The sequence below is a fragment of the Mustelus asterias genome, chromosome 24 (genome assembly GCF_964213995.1).
Source record: "Mustelus asterias chromosome 24, sMusAst1.hap1.1, whole genome shotgun sequence".
Taxonomy (NCBI): domain Eukaryota; kingdom Metazoa; phylum Chordata; class Chondrichthyes; order Carcharhiniformes; family Triakidae; genus Mustelus; species Mustelus asterias.
The window spans coordinates 6,995,898-7,018,176 of record NC_135824.1 but is presented as its reverse complement, the minus strand read 5'-3'; the positions used below and the strand labels follow the sequence as shown (position 1 = coordinate 7,018,176).

Genomic DNA, 22,279 nt, shown 5'->3' with positions numbered 1-22,279 from the left:
ATTCAAAATGAGTGGTGAGGCTGATTGGCTGTCACGGGGAAGATTTGTATTGGCGCAGTCACTGCTTCCAGAAGATGGACCTCAGTAAGACTCCTTCTGTGTTCAAGTGAAGGCAAGCGTCCAGTAGAGGGCAGCAGAGCGGCAACACTGATTGGCTGTCATGGGAACGATTTGCATCGGTGCAGTCACTGCTTCCAGACAGTGATTTGTGGACGAACTGTTGTCAAAGGACAGTTAAACTCCAAACACTTTTTCAGTGTTTCCCTCCCTATCTCCTCCTCCAATCAAAAAAAAGTCAGTGTGAGCACCACAAGCAAGGGAAAGGTGAGTTGAGAACCTTTTAACCTTTTAACTGTATAAGGGCAGTATGGTAATTAGGGCAGTGGTATGCTCTTCCTGCTGAATGTGGGAAATCAGGGGCAATCTAGTCTCCCTGACAACTTTGTCTGCAAGAAGTGTGTCCAGTTGTAGCTCCTCACAGACTGCATTGTTCGATTGGAGCGGCAGCTGGACACACTGCTTAGCATACAGTGGGCAGAGAGTGTGATGGACACTAGTTACAGGGAGGTTGTCACACCACAGGTTCAGTCAGGTAGATGGGTGACTACCAGGAGAGGCAGGCAGGCAGTGCAGGAGTCTCCTGTGGCTATTCCACTTTCGAACAGATATGCCGTTTTGGATATTGTTGTGGAGGATAGCTTTTCAGGAGAAAATACCAGCAGCAGTCAGGCCTACGGCACCACACCTGCTTCCGCTGTAGAACAGGGTCAGGCAAAGAGCAAGCGAGCAGTAGTAATGGGGGATTTGCTAGTTAGAGGCACAGACAAGTGTTTCTGTGGCCGCAATCGAGACTCCAGGATGGTGTGATGCCTCCTTGGTACCAGGGTCAATCATGTCTCTGAGCAATTGCAGGACATTCTTAAGGGGGAGGGTGAGCAGCCACAGATCATTGTACACATTGGTACTAACGACACAGGTCGGAAAGGGGATGAGGTCCTAAAGTGTGAATATAGAAAGTTAGGCAGAAGTGCAAAGTGCAGGACCTCGAGCTTAGTAATTTCTGGACTACTGCCGGTGTCACATGCTAGTGAGTAGGAATAGGAAGATTAGGCAGATGAATGCGTCCCTTGAGAGCAGGTGCAGGGGGGCAAGGATTTAGATTTGTGGATCTTTGGGATCTCTTCTGGGGCAGGGTGACCTGTTCAAGAAGGACGGGTTACACCTGAACTGGAGAGGGACTAATACCCTATCGGGGAGATTTGCGAGAGCCACTCAGGAGGGTTTGAATTAGTTTGGCAGGGGGTTGGGACCCAAAGCAGTAGGGAGATAGAAGAGAAGGTTGAGGACAGCAAATTAAATAGTAATGGCAGTGTCGGTAATCCAAGTACTAGACAGGTCAGGCAAAAGCAGGGCAGAGAGCAAGGGAAGTCCAGATTAAACTGCATTTATTTCAATGCGAGAGGCCTGACGGGCAGGGCATGGATGGGTACATGGGCCTGGGATATTTATAGCTATTCCTGAAACATGGCTAAGTGGGGGACAGGACTGGCAGCTCAATGTTCCAGAGTACAGATGCTGTAGGAAAGATAGAACAGGAGGTAAGAGAGGAAGGGAAGTTGCGTTTTTGATTAGGGAAAACATCACAGCAGTACTTAGAAGGGATAATTGTGAAGGTTCGCCCACTGAGTTTATATGGGTAGAACTGAGAAATAAGAAGGGGGAGATCACTTTGATAGGATGTAGGCCCCCAAATAGTTAGCGGGAAATTGAGGAGCAAATATGTAAGGAGGTTACAGATAGCTCCAAGAAAAATATGGTGGTAATAGTAGGGGATTTTAACTTTCCCAATATTGACTGGGACAGCCATAGTATTAAAGGGTTGGATGGAGAAGAAATTGTTGTGTATTCAGGAGGAATTTCTCATTCAGTATATGGATGGCCCAACTAGAGAGGGGACAAAACTTGACCTCCTCTTAGGAAATAAGGAAGGGCAGGTGACAGAAGTGTTAGTGAGGGATCACTTTGGAACCAGTGACCATAATTTCATTAGTTTTAAGATAGCTATGGAGAATGATAGATCTGGCCCAAAAGTTAAAATTCTAAATTGGGGCAAGACCAATTTTGATGGTATTAGACAGGAACTTTCAAAAGTTGATTGGGGGAGTATGTGGCAGGCAAAGGGACGCCTGATAAGTGGGAGGATTTCAAAGTGTTAACCAGAATTCAGGGTAAGCACATTCCTTTTAGAGTGAAGGGTAAGGCTGGTAGAAGTAGGGAATCCTGGATGACTCAGGATATTGAGGCCCTGGTCAAGAAGGAAGCTTGTGACACGCAAAGGCAGCTGAGATCAAGTGGATCCCTTGAAGAGTATAGAGGGTGCAGGAGTAGAGTTGAGAGAGAAATCAGGAGAACAAAAAGGGGACACAAGATTGCTTTGTCAGATAAGGCAAAGGAGATTCCAAAGAGCTTCTACAAATACATAAAGGCCAAAACAGTAACTAGGGAGAGAGTAGGGCCTCTTAAGGATCAACAAGTTCATCTCTGTGCGGATCCACAAGAGATGGGTAAGATCCTAAATGAAAATTTCTCATCTATATTTACTGTTGAGAAACTTATAGATATTAGGGAACTTGGGGAAATAAATAGTGATGTCTTGAGGAGTGTACATATTACAGAGAAGGAGGTACTGGAAGTCTTAAAGCGCATCAAGGTAGATAAATCCCTGGGACCTGATGAAGTGTATCCCAGGATGTTGTGGGAGGCTAGGGAGGAAATTACGGGTCCCGTAGCAGAGATATTTGAATCATCGACAGCTACAAGCGAGATGCCTGAAGATTGGAAGGTGGAAAATATTGTACTTCTGTTTAAGAAGAGCTGCAGGGAAAAGCCTGGAAACTACAGGTCGGTGAGCCTCACATCTGTAGTGGGTAAGTTGTTAGAAGGTGTTCTGAAAGACAGGATCTACAGGCATTTAGAGGGGCAGGACTGATTAGGGACAGTCAGCATGGCGCTGAGAGTGGAAAATCATGTCTCACAAATTTGATTTGAGTTTTTTGAAGGGGTAACCAAGAAGGTAGATGAGGGCAGTGCAGTTGATGTTGTCTACATGGACTTTTGCAAGGCCTTTGACAAGGTACCGCATGGTAGGTTGTTGCATAAGGTTAAATCTCACGGGATCCAGGGTGAGATATCTAAATGGATACAAAATTGGCGTCTTGGCAAAAGCCAGAGGGTGGTTGTAGAGAGTTGTTTTTCAAACTGGAGGCCTGTGACCAGCGGTGTGCCTCAGGGATCAGTGCTGGGTCCACTGTTATTTGTCATTTATATTAATGATTTGGATGAATAAAGAGGAGGCATGGTTATTACGTTTGCAGATGACACCAAGATTGGTGACATAGTGTTCAGTGAAGAAGGTTATCCAGGATTGCAACGGGATCTTGATCAATTGGGTCAGTGGGCTGATGAATGGCAGATGGAGTTTAATTTAGATAAATGCGAGGTGATGCATTTTGGTAAATCGAACTAGGGCAGGACTTACTCAGTTAATGGGAGGGTGTTGGGGAAAGTTATAGAACAAAGAGATCTAGGGGCACAGGTTCATAGCTCCTTGAAGGTGGAGTCACAGGTGAACAGGGTGGTGAAGAAGGCATTCGGCATGCTTGGTCTCGGTCAGAACATTGAATACAGAAGTTGCGACATCTTGTTGAAGTTGTACAAGACATTGGTACGGCCACACTTGGAATACTGTGTACAGTTCTGGTTACCCTATTATAGAAAGGATATTATTAAACTAGAAAGAGTGCAGAAAAGATTTACTAGGATGCTACCAGGACTTGATGGTTTGAGTTATAAGGAGAGGCTGGATAGACTGGTCCTTTTTTTCCCTGGAGCGTAGGGGCCTTAGGGGTGATCTTATAGAGGTCTGTAAAATAGTGAGTGGCATAGATGAGATAAATAGTCAACATCTTTTCCCATAGGTAGGGGAGTCTAAAACTAGAGGGCAAAGGTTTAAGATGAGAGGGGAGAGATACAAAAGGGTCCAGAGGGGCAATTTTTTCACACAGAGGGTGGTGAGTGTCTGGAACGAGCTGCCAGAGTAGTAATAGAGGCGGGTACAATCTTGTCTTTTAAAAAGCATTTAGACAGTTACATGAATAAGATGGGTATGGAGGGATATGGGCCAAACGCGGTCAATTGGGACTAGCTTAGTGGTTAAAAAAAAACGGTGGCATGGACAAGGTAGGCCAAAGGACCTGTTTCCATGCTGTGAACCTCGATGACTCTATGAGCATTTCTGTCATTGGCAATGTGAGGAGGTTAAGAAGAATATTCCATTTCAGAGGTCTACTATGTCTATAAGTTATTTTCCTACATTTCAGCTTTCTTCGTCAATTTGCCTTTGTCTTAGTGTGGTGCACTTTTAAATAATCAGTTCTCACCTTTTTTCCTGTTCTTCTTTCAATAGTCTAATCGAGGTTAGGGGTAGGAACTGATGTTATTCTGCCAGCCATAAAATGGGTATGAAAGACGCCTGTTTACTTGAGTCATAGTTGATCTACTCTCATTCAGAAATTATCAAACAAGAACTCATTTCATTATGTCAGAATCTTTCAGTTTTTTGACTTGCATGTCCATTCTTGTAAAACTATAATGTGTGAACAATATGTCAGAGAGCAGAATTAAGGTGAACAGTCTTAAAATTATAATGCAGGATAAAACTTTCGTTAAAGCACATTATGTCCAGTACATCTTCCTCTGTGGGTCAATGGCAAAATGATCTTTGCAAATGGAGCTTGAACGAATGAGGTAGAATACATCTTCCAAATTTGTAACTACATAATTTATAATTGTTGCACATAACTTCCATTTAACTACACACACAGGATACTGTTGCCGTGGGAGCAAGTGGGATTAGTGATCGGAACGTTGCATTTATATTCTAAAATATTATTTGTAGTATTAACTTTTTAAAAAAAACAAATCATCATCCTGCTAGTCTAATTCACAGGGTATTAAGCATCAATGACATTGTGGGGAATAAACATAAAGGTAGCAGGTCTCCTTCATGGAAATAAGTCAGTGAACTAGTTGGACTTTAAAATATTGTGGCAGCCTTCCACTGTCCTAAGATGCACAGGTTAGGTTGATTGGCCATGCTAAATTGACCCGTGTCAGGGGATTAGCAGGGTAAATATGTGGGGTTACGGGAATAGGGCCTGGGTGGGATTGTGGTCAGTGTAGACTCAATGGGCCTAATGGTCTCCTTCTGCACTGTAGGAATTCTATGAGCTTTGTTTGTTATTTTTCCTGGTGGCAGCCTACAAATGCACCGATTTATTGAATGCAACAATTTCCCACGGTGGACATCCAATTCAAAACTCTAGACAAAACCATAAACAATTCATTTATCATACTGTATTACTCAAAATATTTATAATGTTGACCTGGTAGGGAAAGAATTTGCCTGTTACGGCTCCAAGCCATACAAACCATAAGTAACCAGGTTTGATTCCCAAATAATACTGAACTAGTTGATCTCAAGTGGGTTGGCAATTGGCCTCAGTGCTGTTGGTTATGACGGGTGGAAACTAGTAATCCAGACTTCATAAAAGGTAACAAGTGCCTGAACGATGCAATGTGCATAATACCAACAAAAAGAGCATTTCAAAAAATTAACAGTAGCATACACTGGCTGAGATTCTCTGACCTCATCCGCGGCTGGATTTCTCCGGTCCCGCTGCTGTGAATGAAAATTTGGTTGAGCACCAAATTCTCCATTCTCGCTGGCAGCGGTGGCAGGGCATGGTGTCATGGCGGGTATGACATCGAAGAATTCCGGACACTGTTTAATAACTGCAAAAATAAACAGAACTTTCATCTTACCTTGACTGCTAATATCTTTCCACTTGGAACATGGTAAGCTCTGTGTGGAATTAAAATATAGTCACTGAGTAACCCAAATATCAAAGCAACGCAAGCAAAACAAGTTACAGATATCAATGGATGCCTGTTATTTACATTATGGCACATATACTACAAGTGATGTTTGTGTTGACCACAGGCGTTTTGTTCAATAAAATGAGCAGTGATTCTCACTTTCTTTGTATGGCCCTCTAAAGTCCTGATGTAAGTATTCGCATTCCAACCATTATTCATGTAAATTGAGTCTGTGTCTTTATAAGCTCTGTTTGTGAACAGAATTCCCACTCACCTGAAGAAGGGGCTAAGAGCTCCGAAAGCTTGTGTGGCTTTTGCTACCAAATAAACCTGTTGGACTTTAACCTGGTGTTGTTAAACTTCTTACCCTCTAAAGTCCCACAGCAGCAAAGATGATAGGTAAGCAACTGCATATCTTACTGTGGCTCTTTATCCCCTAAATGGTGGTTTTGTGATGATGGAGAGCAGAACTTACTGGTATCCTAATACCACATGCCCGTCCCACTAATAGCTACCTTGCCTGAACACAATGCTGCAAGCCAATGGTCTAACAAAGCAACTACTGAGGGAACTTGGGAACAATCACTAGCAGAAGTTGGGACTCTGGGGGCTGTATTTTCCAATGTTGTACGTTGTCGGTTAGCTTGTGTCCATTTGTCTGGTAAGCGCTGACCATTATGAATCTTCCAGGATCAGATTCATTTACATGCTGTTGCCAGGCCTCTGGCAATTCTTCCACTACCACTGGGTCAGCTCCCTCAGATGAGAGTCAGAGAAAATGACTGCACATTTGCTGCAACATTGTTGATTCTCCCAGCTGAAGGAAAAAAAAAGTTTTTTAAAATTTCCTACGTTGCCTAAAACAATTAACTGATTGTTCCAGGCAAGGCAAACTGTTCCTCTATGAAAGTGACCCCCCCACCCCAAACACTGAACACCAAGGACGTACTTGTGTTCCTGGTATGCAGCTTTATAAACTGAGGAATTAAAAATGAAAAATCAATGTTACTGTTGTCTCATTTGAAGACATTAACTCAAACATGGGCATAAGTATTTAACATCTTAAAACAAAAGGGCAGCATGGACAAGTTGGGCCGAAGGGCCTGTTTCCATGCTGTAAACCTCTATGACTCTATCACTTCCAGCAGGAGAAATCTTCAGCCCATTTCTTAACCCTGATTATCCTTATATTTTATGTCCTAGTGAGTTGTTCAGTGTATAGATGTTGCCAACTAACAGATTGTTTAAGTGGCAGCAAAAAGTAAGTTATTTTAGGTTAACTAATTTAATTAAACTGACTTCACTGCCTAAATGTTGGTCAATACGCCATGGTAAGACATTTATAGAACAAAATCATGTTACTCTACAGAAAATCGGCCTGATCAGAGGCTCACCCCTGCACTTTCGTTCGAACATAGAAAATAGAACATTACAGCACAGTACAGGCCATTCAGCCCTCAATGTTGCGTCGACCAGTGAAACCAATCTAAAGCCCATCTAACCTACACTATTCCAATATCATCCATATGTTTATCCAATGACCATTTAAATGCCCTTAATGTTGGCGAGTCCACTACTGCTGCAGGCAGGGCATTCCATGCCCTTACCACTCTCTGAGTGAAGAGCCTACCTCTAACATCTGTCCTATATCTATCACCCCTCAATTTAAAGCTATGTCCCCTCGTACTAGCTATCACCATCCGATGAAAAAGGCTCTCACTATCCACCCTATCAAATCCTCTGATCATCTTGTATGCCTCTATTAAGTCACCTCTTAACCTTCTTCTCTTTAACGAAAACAACCTCAAGTCCCTCAGCCTTTCCTCATAAGACCTTCCCACCATACCAGGCAACATCCTAGTAAATCTCCTCTGCACCCTTTCCAATGCTTCCACATCCTTCCTATAATGCGGTGACCAGAACTGTACGCAATACTCCAAGTGTGGCCGCACCAGAGTTTTGTACAGCTGCAACATGACCTCCTGGCTCCGAAACTCAATCCCTCTACCAATAAAAACTAACACTCCGTACACCTTCTTAACAACCCTATCAACCCGAGAAGGCGGAAAGCAAAGGTAGTAATCTCAGGATTGCTGCCTGTGCCACGGGAGGGTGAGGGTAGGAATGGAGTGAGGTGGAGGATGAATGTGTGGCTGAGGGACTGGTGCAGGGGGCAGGGATTCAGGTTCCTGGACCATTGGGACCTCTTTAGGGGCAGGTGTGACCTGTACACAAAAAACGGGTGGCACTTGAATTCCAGGAGGACCAATATCCTGGCAGGAAGGTTGGCTAAGGCTACTGGGGAGAATTTAAACTAGATAGGTTGGGGGGAGGGGATCAAGACGAGGTGACTGGGAGTGAGGAAGTTAGCCCGCAAACAGAGAAGGGTTATAGACGGTGCAAGAGGGAGGATGGACAGGGGATAGAGAAGGGGAGAGCTCAGACCAAAGGATTGAGATGTGTTTACTTTAATGCCAGGAGTATAGTGAATAAAGGGGATGAGCTCAGAGTGTGGATCGATGCCTGGAAGTGTGATGTGGTGACTTGGATGTCTCAGGGACAGGACTGGATACTCCAGGTGCCGGGATTCAGATGTTTCAGGAAGGACAGGGAGGGAGGCAAGAGAGGGGGTGGAGTGGCACTGCTGATCAGGAACAGTGTCACAGCTGTAGAGAAGGTGTATGCTGTGGAGGGATTGTCTACAGGGTCTCTGTGGGTGGAAGTTCGGAGTGGGAAGGGGTCGATCACTTTGCTGGGAGTTTTCTATAGGCCGCCCAATAGTGACAGGGAGGTGGAGGAGCAGATAGGGAAACAGATCCTGGAGAGTTGCAATAATAGCAGAGTTGTTGTGATGGGAGACTTTAATTTCCCAAACATAGATTGGAATATCCCTAGGGTAAGGGGATTGGATGGGGAGGAGTTCGTTAGGTGTGTTCAGGAGGGTTTCCTGACACAGCATGTGGCCAAGCCTACAAGAGGAGAGGCTGTACTTGATCTGATACTGACCAATGGGCCTGGACAGGTGTCAGATCTCTCAGTGGGAGTGCATCTTGGGGATAGCGATCATAACTCTATCTCCTTTATGCTTGCATTGGAAAAAGAGAGGATCAGGCAAGCTAGGAAAGCGTTTATATGGAGTAAGAGGAAATATGAAGACATTTGCTGATGACACCAAAGTCGGTGGTGTGGTAGACAGTGAGGAAGGGTGTCGTAGTTTGCAGGAAGACTTAGACAGGTTGCAAAGTTGGGCCAAGAGGTGGCGGATGGAGTTTAATGCGGAGAAGTGTGAGGTAATTCACTTTGGTAGGAATAACAGATGTGTTGAGTATAGGGCTAACGGGAGGACTTTGAATAGTGTGGAGGAGCAGAGGGATCTAGGTGTATGTGTGCATAGATCCCTGAAAGTTGGGAATCAAGTAGATAAGGTTGTTAAGAAGGCATATGGTGTCTTGGCGTTTATTGGTAGGGGGATTGAATTTAGGAGTCGTAGCGTTATGTTGCAACTGTACACAACTCTGGTGCGGCCGCACTTGGAGTACTGTGTGCAGTTCTGGTCCCCACATTACAGGAAGGATGTGGAGGCTTTGGAGAGGGTGCAGAGGAGGTTTACCAGGATGTTGCCTGGTATGGAGGGGAGATCCTATGAGGAGAGGCTGAGGGATTTGGGATTGTTTTCGCTGGAAAGGCGGCGGCTAAGAGGGGATCTTATTGAAACATATAAGATGATTAGAGGTTTAGATAGGGTGGATAGTGATAGCCTTTTTCCTCTGATGGAGAAATCCAGCACGAGGGGGCATGGCTTTAAATTGAGGGGGGGTAGTTATAGAACCGATGTCAGGGGTAGGTTCTTTACCCAGAGGGTGGTGAGGGATTGGAATGCCCTGCCAGCATCAGTAGTAAATGCGCCTAGTTTGGGGGCGTTTAAGAGATCCGTAGATAGGTTCATGGACGAAAAGAAATTGGTTTAGGTTGGAGGGTCACAGTTTTTTTTTAACTGGTCGGTGCAACATCGTGGGCCGAAGGGCCTGTTCTGCGCTGTAATGTTCTATGTTCTATAAGGCAACAAATTAGAGGAGTAAATTGGAAGGAGGTATTCTCGGGGAAATCTACTGAAGAGAGGTGGCAGTTTTTCAAGGAATGTCTGTCTCGAGTTCTATAGGACAATGTTCCGAGCAGACAGGGAGGAGTTGATAGGTTAAAGGAACCGTGGTGCACGAAAGCTGTGCGGGACCTAGTCGAGAAGAAGAGGAAAGCATACAAAAGGTTCAGAGAGCTTGGCGAAGATAGGGATCTAGATGAGTATACGGTTTGTAGGAAGGGACTAAAGAAGGAAATTAGGAGAGCCAGAAGGGGTCACGAGAAGGCCTTGGCAAGTAGAATTAAGGAAAACCCTAAGGCGTTCTATAAATATGTGAAGAGTAAAAGGATGAGACGTGAAGGAATAGGGCCTATAAAAGGTGAAGGCGGGAAAATCAGTAGGGAACCAGTAGAAATGGCAGAGGTGCTTAATGAGTATTTTGCCTAGGTTTTCACAGAGGAGAAGGACATGGGTGGATGTACTGTGGGCTTGCGGTGGACTGAAAAGATTGAGTATGTGGACTTTAACAAAGAGGTTGTGCTGGAATCTTTGAATGGCATCAAGATAGATAAGTCGCCGGGTCCGGATGGGATGTACCCCAGGTTACTGTGGGAGGCGAGGGAAGAGATTGCAGAGCCTCTGGCGATGATCTTTGTGTCGTCGATGGAGACGGGAGAGGTGCCGGAGGATTGCGGATGTGGTTCCTATTTTCAAGAAGGGGAATAGGGATAGCCCAGGAAGTTACCGACCGGTGAGTCTAACCTCAGTGGTTGGTAAGCTGATGGAGAAGATCCTGAGGGACAAGATTTATGAGCATTTTGAGAGGTTTAGTATGCTCAAGAATACTCAGCATGGCTTTGTCAAAGGCAGATCGTGCCTTACGAGCCTCGTGGAGTTCTTCGAAAATGTGACTAAACACATTGCCGAAGGGAAAGCGGTAGATGTAGTTTATATGGATTTTAGCAAGGCGTTCGATAAGGTCCCCCATGCAAGGCTTCTAGAAAAAGTGAGAGGGCATGGGATCCAAGGGGCTGCTGCCCTGTGGATCCAGAACTGGCTTTCCCAAAGGAGGCAGAGAGTGGGTATAGATGGGTCTTTTTCTAAATGGAGGTCGGTCACCAGTGGTGTGCCCCAGGGATCTGTTCTGGGACCCTTGCTGTTTGTCATTTTCATAAATGACCTGGATGAGGAAGTGGAGGGATGGTTTGGTAAGTTTGCCGACGACACGAAGGTAGGTGGTGTTGTGGATAGGCTGGAGGGATGTCAGAAGTTACAGAGGGACATAGATAGGATGCAAGACTGGGCGGAGAAGTAGCAGATGGACTTCAACTCAGATAAATGCGTAGTGGTCCATTTTGACAGGTCAAATGGGATGAAGGAGTACAATATAAAGGGAAAGACTCTTAGTACTGTAGAGGATCAGAAGGACCTTGGGGTCCGGGTCCATAGGACTCTAAAATCGGCCCCGCAGGTGGAGGAGGTGGTTAAGAAGGCGTATGGTGTGCTGGCCTTTATCAATCAAGGGATTGAGTTTCGGAGTCCGGGGATAATGATGCAGCTATACAAGACCCTCGTCAGACCCCACTTGGGATACTGTGCTCAGTTCTGGTCGCCTCATTACAGGAAGGATGTGGAAAAGATTGAAAGGGTGCAGAGGCGATTTACAAGGATGTTGCCTGGATTGAGTGGCATGCCTTATGAGGATAGGCTGAGGGAGCTCGGCCTTTTCTCCTTGGAGAGACGTAGGATGAGAGGAGACCTAATAGAGGTATATAAAATGTTGAGAGGCATAGATCGGGTGGACTCTCAGAGGCTTTTTCCCAGGGTGGAAATGGCTGCTCCGAGAGGACATAGGTTTAAGGTGCTGGGGAGTAGGTACAGGGGAAATGTTAGGGGGAAGTTTTTCACACAGAGGGTGGTGGGCGAGTGGAATCGGCTGCCGTCGGTGGTGGTGGAGGCAAACTCAATAGGGTCTTTTAAGAGACTCCTGGATGAGTACATGGGACTTAATAGGATGGAGGGTTATAGGAGGCCTAAAAGGTAGGGATATGTTCAGCACAACTTGTGGGGCCGAAGGGCCTGTTTTGTGCTGTAGTTTTCTATGTTTCTATGTAACCTGGGTGCCAGCTTTCAGGGATCTATGCACATGGACACCCAGATCTCTCTGTTCATCCACACTACCAAGTATCTTACCATTAGCCCAGTACTCTGTAATCCTGTTACTCCTTTCAAAGTGAATCACCTCACACTTTTCCGCATTGAACTCCATTTGCCACCTCTCAGCCCAGCACTGCAACTTATCTATGTCCCTCTGTAACCTGCAACAACCTTCCGCACTGTCCAAACTCCACCGACTTTAGTGTCATCCGCAAATTTACTAACCCATCCTTCTACGCCCTCATCCAGGTCATTTATAAAAATGACAAACAGCAGTGGCCCCAAAACAGATCCTTGCGGTACACCACTAGTAACTGAACTCCAGGATGAACATTTCCCATCAACCACCACCCTCTGTCTTCTTACAGCTAGCCAATTCCTGATTCAAACTGCTAAATCACCCTCAATCCCATGCCTTTTCTTCTGCAATAGCTTACCGTGGGGAACTTTATGAAATGCTTTACTGAAATCCATATACACCACATCAACTGCTTTACCCTCATCCACCTCTTTGGCCACCTTCTCAAAGGACTCAATAAGGTTTGTGAGGCACGACCCACCCTTTACAAAACTGTTTTGACTATCCCTAGTCAAATTATTCCTTTCTAGATGATTATAAATCCTCTCTCTTATAATCCTTTCCAAAACTTTGCCCACAACAGAAGTAAGGCTCACTGGTCTATAATTACCAGGGTTGTCCCTACTTCCCTTCTTGAACAAGGGGACAACATTTGCTATCCTCCGGTCTTCTGGCACTATTCCTGTAGACAATGACGACATAAAATCAAAGCCAAAGGCTCTGCAATCTCCTCCCTCACCTCCCAGAGAATCCTGGGATAAATCCCATCCGGCCCAAGGGACTTATCTATTTTCACGCTTTCCAGAATTGCTAACACCTCTTCCTTATTAACCTCAATCCCATCTAGTCCAATAGCCTGTATCTCAGTACGCTCGACAACATTGTCTTTTTCCTGCGTGAATACTGATGAAAAATATTCATTTAGCGCCTCTCCCATCTCTTCAGGCTCCACGCACAACTTCCCACTACTGTCCTTGACTGGCCCTAATCTTACCCTAGTCATTCTTTTATTCCTGACATACCTATAGAAAGCTTTAGGGTTTTCCCTGATCCTACCTGCCAAAGACTTCTCATGTCCCCTCCTGGCTCTTCTTAACACTCTCTCTTTAAGTCCTTCCTGGCTAACTTTAACTCTCAAGCGCCCTAACTGAGCCTTCACATCTCATCTTTACATAAGTCTCCTTCTTCCTCTTCACAAGAGATTCGACTTCTTTCGTAAACCAAGGTTCCCTCACTCGACCACTTCCTCCCTGCCTGACAGGTACATACTTATCAAGGACACTTGAACAAGCTCCACATTTCAATTGTGCCCATCCCCTGCAGTTTCCTTCCCCAACCTATGCATCCTAAATCTCTCCTAATCGCATCATAATTTCCTTTCCCCCAGCTATAACTCTTGCCCTTCGGTATATACCTATTCTGCAGAACTGCAACAGATGCACGTATAATGTTGCAGTAGTTGGTGTAAATGTGTAATTATCTGAAAATATGGGGGGAAAAAGATAAAATATGATGGAATATAAACAACAGCAGAATTGGTACTTTATACAGCCTCTTAAAGCTAGGTATTGTCATGACTAAAGAAATGTTACCTAAGAGATACGTACATATACATAGTTGAAAAAAGCAGTGAGAATAAGTGAAAGAACTGGGTGATGCAATGCATGTTTACATTGATCCTACAGATGGAACAGAGGCGAGGGAAGATAAAGATTAAGTATCCAATTACCTCTTACATATTGCAGCATTCAAGCTAAATTTCACAAGAACCGGTTCGGCTCTTTGCTGGGTAAAAGTCAACCCAGTTAAAGACAAATGATGAAATTTAAGGTGAGGGATGGGTATGGTAAAGAATTTAGTATTTTCTATTGATTAAATGCACTGTCAACACAAACCACTTCCACAATAGAAATATCACAGGTTAGATGCAAACTAAAGGTCCCTTTTATAATGCCTCAAGCATGTCTTGACCTAAAAAAATACCATAGAATCATAGAAACCCTACAGTGCAGAAAGAGGCCATCTGACCCATCGAGTCTGCACCGACCACAATCCCACCCAGGCCCTACCCCCATATTCCTACATATTTACCCACCAATCCCTCTAACCTACGCATCTCAGGACACTAAGGGGCAATTTTAGCATAGCCAATCAACCTAACCCGCACATCTTTGGACTGTGGGAGGAAACCGGAGCACCCAGAGGAAACCCACGCAGACACGAGGAGAATGTGCAAACTCCACACAGACAGTGACCCAAGCCGGGAATCGAACCCAGGTCCCTGGAGCTGTGAAGCAGCAGTGCTAACCACTGTGCTACCATGCTGCCCATTCCCCAATACCAGTGATATTTCTAGTTTCCACACCAGTCATCCTCCTGGTGTGAGTGCCAAATCAATGCCACATAAGTTATGGAACCCATGCCCATTCAGAATTATTTTGAGTCTGTCATTTCACTTACTGCTTTTTTGCCCACAGTCAATTAATTAACTGTACAGGCAGGGAAAGGAAATTTTTATCACATCATATACCTGCAAGTTTCCACAAAGTTGACTTTTATTGCTGTGGCTCCAAATGCCACAAGTATATGCCCAACCACACAGCTCCAGATGTAGCAATGGAGGAACAGGTTTACTTACAATACCAGGGCTGGCTATGTAAGTCAGTACCCTCCTAGACAGACCTGGAATCTTCAAAAGTAAACTACCAGACTTTGCCACGTTCAAATGCAAGCCCTAAGAGTGAGTGAAAGAACTGTTTCCTTACCCACAATGCTAGTCACCAGGACGTCAGGTAATTTCCAAGTGTGGTCAAACCAGTATAAATGCATACCCAATTAAAGAACAAAATCCCTATGCACCATATCTATTCACTCCTGTAACAGCAAACTGATCAGGCTGTTTTATATCATAACCCACTTACAGAATTCCCCAAACACCAAACCACTTCCTATTCCCCTAATAAAGCCCATTTGAGGTCATAAATGTTTCTGGAGCCCTATTTATGCAGGGACCTGCAGCTTTTCTGCTTCAAATTGCTCCAGGTCCTGGCCAGATTAACTTTAAAGGGTCATAATGTAAAACATGCCGATTACAAAGCGTTTAGCAGTATTCGTACTATTTCTACTTCAGATCCGCTTGTCGGTTTACACTGGGGATGCCAACCTTAAAACAGCTCTGCCTTAGACAAGAGGGGGTGAATTTTAATACCAGATTTATATCAGTGCAGTTTAATTCTGATTAAATTTAGGACAGATTTATACCAATACAAAGTCTCCAGTGTAATTGGGGACTCTAGGTTAAAGCACCTCAATTTGCTCAAGTTTAACGTATAAAAGCATCAAAAAGCTTTTAACATCCAAGTCTAGGTGTGAAATTCCCCATCTACTCTGTGAGCACTTTTCATTAAACAGGTTTGACCAATGAATTAAATTATTTAACTCCAGTAATTTCTTCTGCAGTATTTCTATAACCTTATTTTTATCTTTCCATCATTTAACCTCCTGATAACATTTTATATTTTCTGGTTTAATTTTCTGTTTTAATTGCAGTTCTCGTTCTACACTTTAATGTCATAGATTTAGTATGTCATCTTTATCTCGCAGCCTACTCTTTGGTAACCTTGGCACATTAGGTATATTAAGTATACTAATGAGTCTAAACAATATCTTATTCAGAAAATTATTTTGGAGCAGCATAAGCATTCAAATACATCTTTGTCACCTTATGGTTAAGCTGTCTTTGACAGCTTCTCAAACAGTTCCATACAAAAATTCCAGCTCATTTGGAACTCACCTTATCCTACACTTGCTTACATCAATATCATTGTTCTTCATCGACCAATCCCACCAAGGTTTATCAGCCAACCTCTGCAACCTCATCAAGGCCTATAACTTGACTCTGACGCACAATTCTAATTTCTTCTGTCTGCTCCATTATAGATGGCAGCAACTTCAGTCATCATGATCCCGCACATCAAAGTTCTCTTCCTAAATCTACCTCTGACTTTGTTGGCCACAATTAACAGGTAATTCTTCCAGTGCTCTAACTGTCACTGCCTCCTCAATTACCATCACTAATATCAAATCAAGTGATTATTTATCTCTGCCATTTGTGGAACGTTGCAATGTGCAAAATAGCTTCTGCATTTCACAGATAACAACAGTAATTGCACAATGCAATTTATTGTACACTTTAGGATGTTTAAGATACTTTAGTAGTACCTCATCAATGCAAGTTATTTCTTTGAACAATAATCATTGAGTACTGCAGGGAATTGTGTATTGGCATGGATGTTAAGTAAGTAGACAATTAGTTCAACAGTAATGCTACCCTTAACAGTACAGTCACATACGAAGAATGACTATGTGAATGAGTCAATGGATGGCTGCCTGCACCCCATCATAACAGGATAATTTCAGAATAGGAATGGAGAAAATTGGGGAGTGAAAAAAAGACTTGAAACTGAAGTTGTGCACTATATTTTAACACGTATTAAATGAAAAAATCTGACTCCCTGTATTTTATTGGTGCTTTTTTGAAATGCAGTTCAGCTTATCTTGATATTTTTTGTGGAAAGAAAATTAATCTAAGGGGACTGTATACATATCTAACTTTACTTTCATCATCAAGTCTTTTGTGGTTCAACAACTATTATGTTAAATAAGGGCTTGCATCCTATTCTGTAAGTAAAGATAAACCTACAGTAAGTAAGAAGCCATTACCATCAGATCATTAGAAGATAAGTAAATGCTCTGAACTTCTATACCAAGTCTGGCAGTTTTAAATGCTCTTCCACTGGAGGATCTCAACAGGTTAATTAGCATGTCAGTTACTTGACAAGAAAGATGATCTTCCTGAAACGACGATGGTTTACTGTTACTATCTGAAGAATAAGGGAGCGCTTGATGATTTAATTATGATGCACGTTAATTCATCCATGAAGACTGGGTTTGAGTTTCCAATAAAGGTTCAGGCCCAGGACTCACTTACAAACGCCATCTTCCAGTTTATCATGCTATTTTAACAGTTTATTTCAGTTAAGTTTGTAGAGTTACATCACAAAATTGAATAGCAATAAGCGCACGTTTCCTCCTTTCTTCCAATTGTAAATTAGCTGTGATAGAGTCATTTGTCTGCTTCAAACTGATCTTAGGTTTTCAAATGTCTGCATTACCAACACATTTCAGCACTTGGGCTGCAAAGTGATTAATGCGCTTTTGCGCAAAGGTACAATTACACTAGAATACAATGCAACACTAGTATAGTGCTTTAATTAACAACTCACAGTTCCAAGTTGAAAATAGTGACTATTCTAATTATTCCTTTTAATTATCACCTCATTCTTGACAAAAAATACCGGGGGGGGCGGGGGGGGAGGGATTACCTATACTTACTTACCCTGCAATTGCACATGCATGAAACCTGAGAGAAGCAGCATTCAGCATGTTTTCTTTGAAGCCAAACCACTGGCTGATAATATATTCATGTGTACATAATCAAACGATTTCCAAAGTACTTTGTTTGAAACCTATTCAACACTTGATGAACTTTTGAAGTTCAAATTGCCTCTGTACATATCTTCTTACAGTCAAGATGATACATACAGTAGGCCACTCATATCTCCAAAGGATTTGTGTCAAAGTTAATAAGTTAATTCATATTAAATCACACAAATTACCTTTAAATATTCCAACTCCCTTCCATAATTCCACATAATATACCAGTCATCTCAAAAGTAAAGCTTTTTAATTTCCAATAACAGTCATGTAAAAATTCTACTTTATTCTCTACCCTTCTATTCGCAAATTCTTTTTTCCCTCGGTGAGGGAAGTCTTTGTGCTCGTTAAGATGAGGAGCAGCTGACTGAGGATTAAAAGACGTTTGGCTAAGATCAAGCTTCAGATCAAGCCCAAGATCAGGTACAATGCCTTTTCTTGTCAGCTTGGATCTTGTATGTTTCTCTTCTGGGGACCATGTATTGGATTCAATTTGAATTGGTTTTTAGAGCAAGCAAGGAGATGGATGAAGAGCTTGCCTGGTCTGCTCTCCGCATTGGCTTTGTACTTTAGGAATGAAGTAATTTTTTTAAAAAGACATTACTTATTTTAACATCCTACATAGCATCGAGCACTCCAAGACAAGCACAGCCAAGTAGTGCTCCCTCTGTTAAACCCAAACTTCAACAGAACACCTCACCAATTTTTCTCTTTGTGCACAATCATTTTTGAGTGGGACTGTTAGGTTAGTGCCAAATTACATTCGCTCTGTATTTCAGCCTGCATCCAATAAGATGCAGGCTGTCTGTGACTTCTCATAATAGTCTTGCCTAGAAATCTGAATGGATTCAGAAAAGACTTCATTTCAGCGGTAAAAGCCAGATTTAAAACCAGAGATGAAAGGAAAGTATGTTTATCTACGGTATCATTCAACGTCACTCACCCAAGTCAACATTTAATGTGCTCCCAAGTATGTTCTATTTGTTTGGACCTATGTCCCACATATTTATTTGCCGCAGGGAGATTAGCTTGTTCTCTTAACTTCACCTGAAATACATTAAATGGAGTTGGCATATGTTTGTTTCTCATTCACATTGAGTAAATATACTCAACTTCTTCCCTTGCTTTTTAAACAAAAAGACATGATACATATGATATAGTAGATGGGATAGGACCAACTGGTCCATGGAGCTGCTCTGCACAGTTACAATTTGAGAGAGAGGAGGGAGAAATTGAAAAAAAAATCCTCTTTGACCTCCCTAAGCAATTAAAACTGGTCAAAGACAACACAATGACCCTTACTAATATTACTTAGTATTCCATCCATCTTGTGGATGCTGTGATTTCCGCCTCAGAACTGGCCCAGCTCTCTTTTGAAGGTAAACAGCAAATTATTATTTGAGGTATGAATCAGCAACTTGTTTCATAGGTATACGATCCTCTGGGAAAAAAGGACTTCCTAACATCTAACCTAGCCTATCTGAAATAATCTGTTAATATAAATACAGTTTAACCTCACCTATTTAGTTCAGATGTCTACATAAAAATACACAGAATTAACTTGTGAACCTTTTAATTCCTTTAGCTAATATATCACGGCATGGGTTGTGAACTTTAAGAGAATTGTGCACTAATGCGAAGATCTTGTTATTTTTAAACAGAATTCAGTTCTGTACGAGTTGCATTTAACTATATGTGATGTTGGTCCTGCCCACATACAGATCTTTGTCCAAATTAAATATCATTTGCCAAATGCTGATCAATTCTCCTATCTAAAAAATCTGCCTGCAGTAGTTTACCCTCATTAACAGCTCAAACAACATGCCAATTCTGCCAGCTCGTTGATACAACCATGTTTCAGCAGCACCTATTTTGAAGAGGCTGATAAAATGGACTGAAATTATAATGTATTTGGATTGTAATTTATAATATATATGGATAAACTGTAACATATTTGGACAAATTGTTTAAATAAAAAGAAAGTTGGGACTCGTGGAAAAAAATACAGCCCAAACACCTGCACAAATCTTTGTAACATAATTGCTCCCCCAATGGCGTCCAACCTTCAGTTATCTTAGTCCGACTCTGAAATTCCCTCTCTAACCTCTCAACTCCTCCAACTCACTTTCTTTCTAAAAGACACTTCATAAAAGTTATTAAATAAAAGCAAATTACTGCGGATGCTGAAATCTGAAACCAAAAGAGAAAATGCTGGAAGATCTCAGCAGGTCTGGCAGCATCTGTAGGGAGAGAAAAGAGCTGAAGTTTCGAGTCCAGATGATCGTTTTTCAAGGCTATTAATATAAATACAGCAAAGCTTTGACAAAGGGTCATCTGGACTCGAAACATCAGTTCTTTTCTCTCCTTACAGATGCTGCCAGATCTGCTGAGATTTTCCAGCATTTTCTCTTTTAGTTTCATAAAACTTATTTCTTTGACCAAGATTTTGGTCATCTGACCTAATATCAGCTTTGTGGCTTGGTGTTATAATTTGTTTTATAAAAATCCTCTGAAGCATCTTGAGAAGTTTAGTTATGTTGTTGCTTGGTAATAGTATCATCTGCAAACTTGCAGACTACTCTCAACACCACATTCATGTCACGGATGAAGATGGTAAGTGGTAACGACTTTAACACAGATCACTGACAGACACCACTGGCAACTGATCTCCAAGCAGATCCACAACGATTAATAACCATTTTCTGCTGTCGGAAATGTAAGCAATTCTTAATACATTATGGTAACTCTCTACTAACTCAATTCTATCCCATTGACCAACCTGTTCTGAGGTAGCCTATAAAAGCTGTTTGTAAATTCAAATGGACAATGGGAATACTCTCGTGTATAAAACTAGTAGCACTCTCAATGTATTTAATCAAATCAATAAGCTAAACATTTTTTTTGGAAGCTATGTGGAGTGTCTCTGATAGCTTCCCTATATGGGTGATCATAGAGTGTATCTCTAATTCCTTCCAGCATCTTGCCTATGATGACAGAGATCAAACTAATGGGCTTATAGTTTCCTGATAACAACTTGTCACTCTTTTTTAAAAAATCACAACTGCATGAGCAGATTTGTAACCTAAGGGAACAATCCTTGACTACAGTGAGCTGTAGAAATATATGGGAAAGGGGCTCACAAAACACTGCTCCCATCCCTTTAGAGATCCTTGGCTAGATATCACCTGACCAGAGTATTGTTCCCAATTTTTTCTGAGATTATATTCTCACTGATTTTTGCAATTTTGATGCTGACAGCGCAACTCTTTGCTGGTAAGTGAGCATGTTTACAGATGTGAAGATGGATGAAAAGTAGTCAAAAACCTTTACCATACTCTGGGAGTCAATTCAAATCTATCCTAAGGAATCTGTCAATGGCATTGTGCAACCTGGTCCTCCTACTCCTGACATTGGCCATTAAGCTTTTGCCATTTCCAACAGATGTTCACCATAATTTCTCAATTGAGTTTTGGCTACTCTAATAGCAGTTTTTGTTTCCTTAAATTACGCACCATATTTGTTTATGTTTTCCAGTAAAATATTTTTTTAAAATTCCGTATCAGTAACTTATACTAAATGTTATTTAAGGAAATGGAAGGAATGACTTGCATTTATATTTAATCCAATAAGGTACTTAGAATGCACATCCCTTCCAATTAATTATCTTTGAAGTGTAGTGACTGTTATTGCACAGATAAGGCCACATGCACACCACAGAATCTCAAGTAACAACTGGAATGAATGATCAGTTATTGGTGATGTTGGTTTAGGGCAGAATGTTGGTTAAGATACCATGACTTATTTCTACTCCTCCTCCCAACAGCGGAATCTTTAATTTCTAACCAAATGAACAAGTATATCTCATTTGAAAAACTGGTGCCTCTAACAATTCAACACTTTTCCATGCTATACTTTTAAAATCAAATCTTAAGTAAAGCTTGAACCCAAATCTTCTGAGTTGAAAGGCAAGAATGATACCATCTGAGCTAAACTAACATTACTAAACAAAGGTTGCACCAACAATCAAGTTGTCAATGGTTACTGAGGCAGGATATACAGAACAGCTGGTGAGTACCCTTCAGAAATTTCATTTTAACATATATATTAGCAAAAAAAAAATTGCAGTTGATAAAAAGGAAATTTTAAGGCCTGTATACAAGACATAATCAATAGGTATTGAAAACTGCCATCATTATAAGCTGAAATACCACAGGCAGAAAAGAGCTCGACAGGAAAGAGATACCAGATGGATAATTAAAATGTAGAAATGACTGTGTATAATTACTACTCATGAATAATTAATCACATTGTTTTACTTCATTAGTTATGCATATAACCCTTTACCTGTGATCAGTATTAAATATAGAATGAGATAGCAGGGAGTGATTATCAGGATGTAACCTAATCAAGGTTGTTCAGATGATGAGATAAATCGCAAGAATGAAACTCGAGTAGTTTATGAACATCCACCTGAATCTAAAGATTAGATTACAGCCTCGAAATCACTCCCTTGTATCTAATATCATATATCA

The 22,279-nt window shown here is 42.0% G+C and overlaps 1 protein-coding gene and 1 long non-coding RNA gene across 3 annotated transcripts in view; one reads left to right on the top strand and one right to left on the bottom strand.

The window, feature by feature from the left end:
* Nucleotides 1–22,279, bottom strand: part of map2k5 (mitogen-activated protein kinase kinase 5) — a 290,898-nt gene that overhangs the window by 174,144 nt on the left and 94,475 nt on the right. For both annotated transcript variants that reach the window (XM_078241240.1, XM_078241241.1), the window contains one exon: nucleotides 5,884–5,923. In XM_078241240.1, the coding sequence (XP_078097366.1) occupies nucleotides 5,884–5,923 (40 nt within the window). The remainder of the gene's footprint in view (nucleotides 1–5,883; nucleotides 5,924–22,279) is intronic.
* LOC144511181 (uncharacterized) overlaps nucleotides 21,454–22,279 on the top strand; it is a 37,090-nt gene continuing 36,264 nt past the window's right edge. The window contains exon 1 of the long non-coding RNA XR_013500757.1: nucleotides 21,454–21,814. This is a non-coding gene — a long non-coding RNA (uncharacterized LOC144511181). The remainder of the gene's footprint in view (nucleotides 21,815–22,279) is intronic.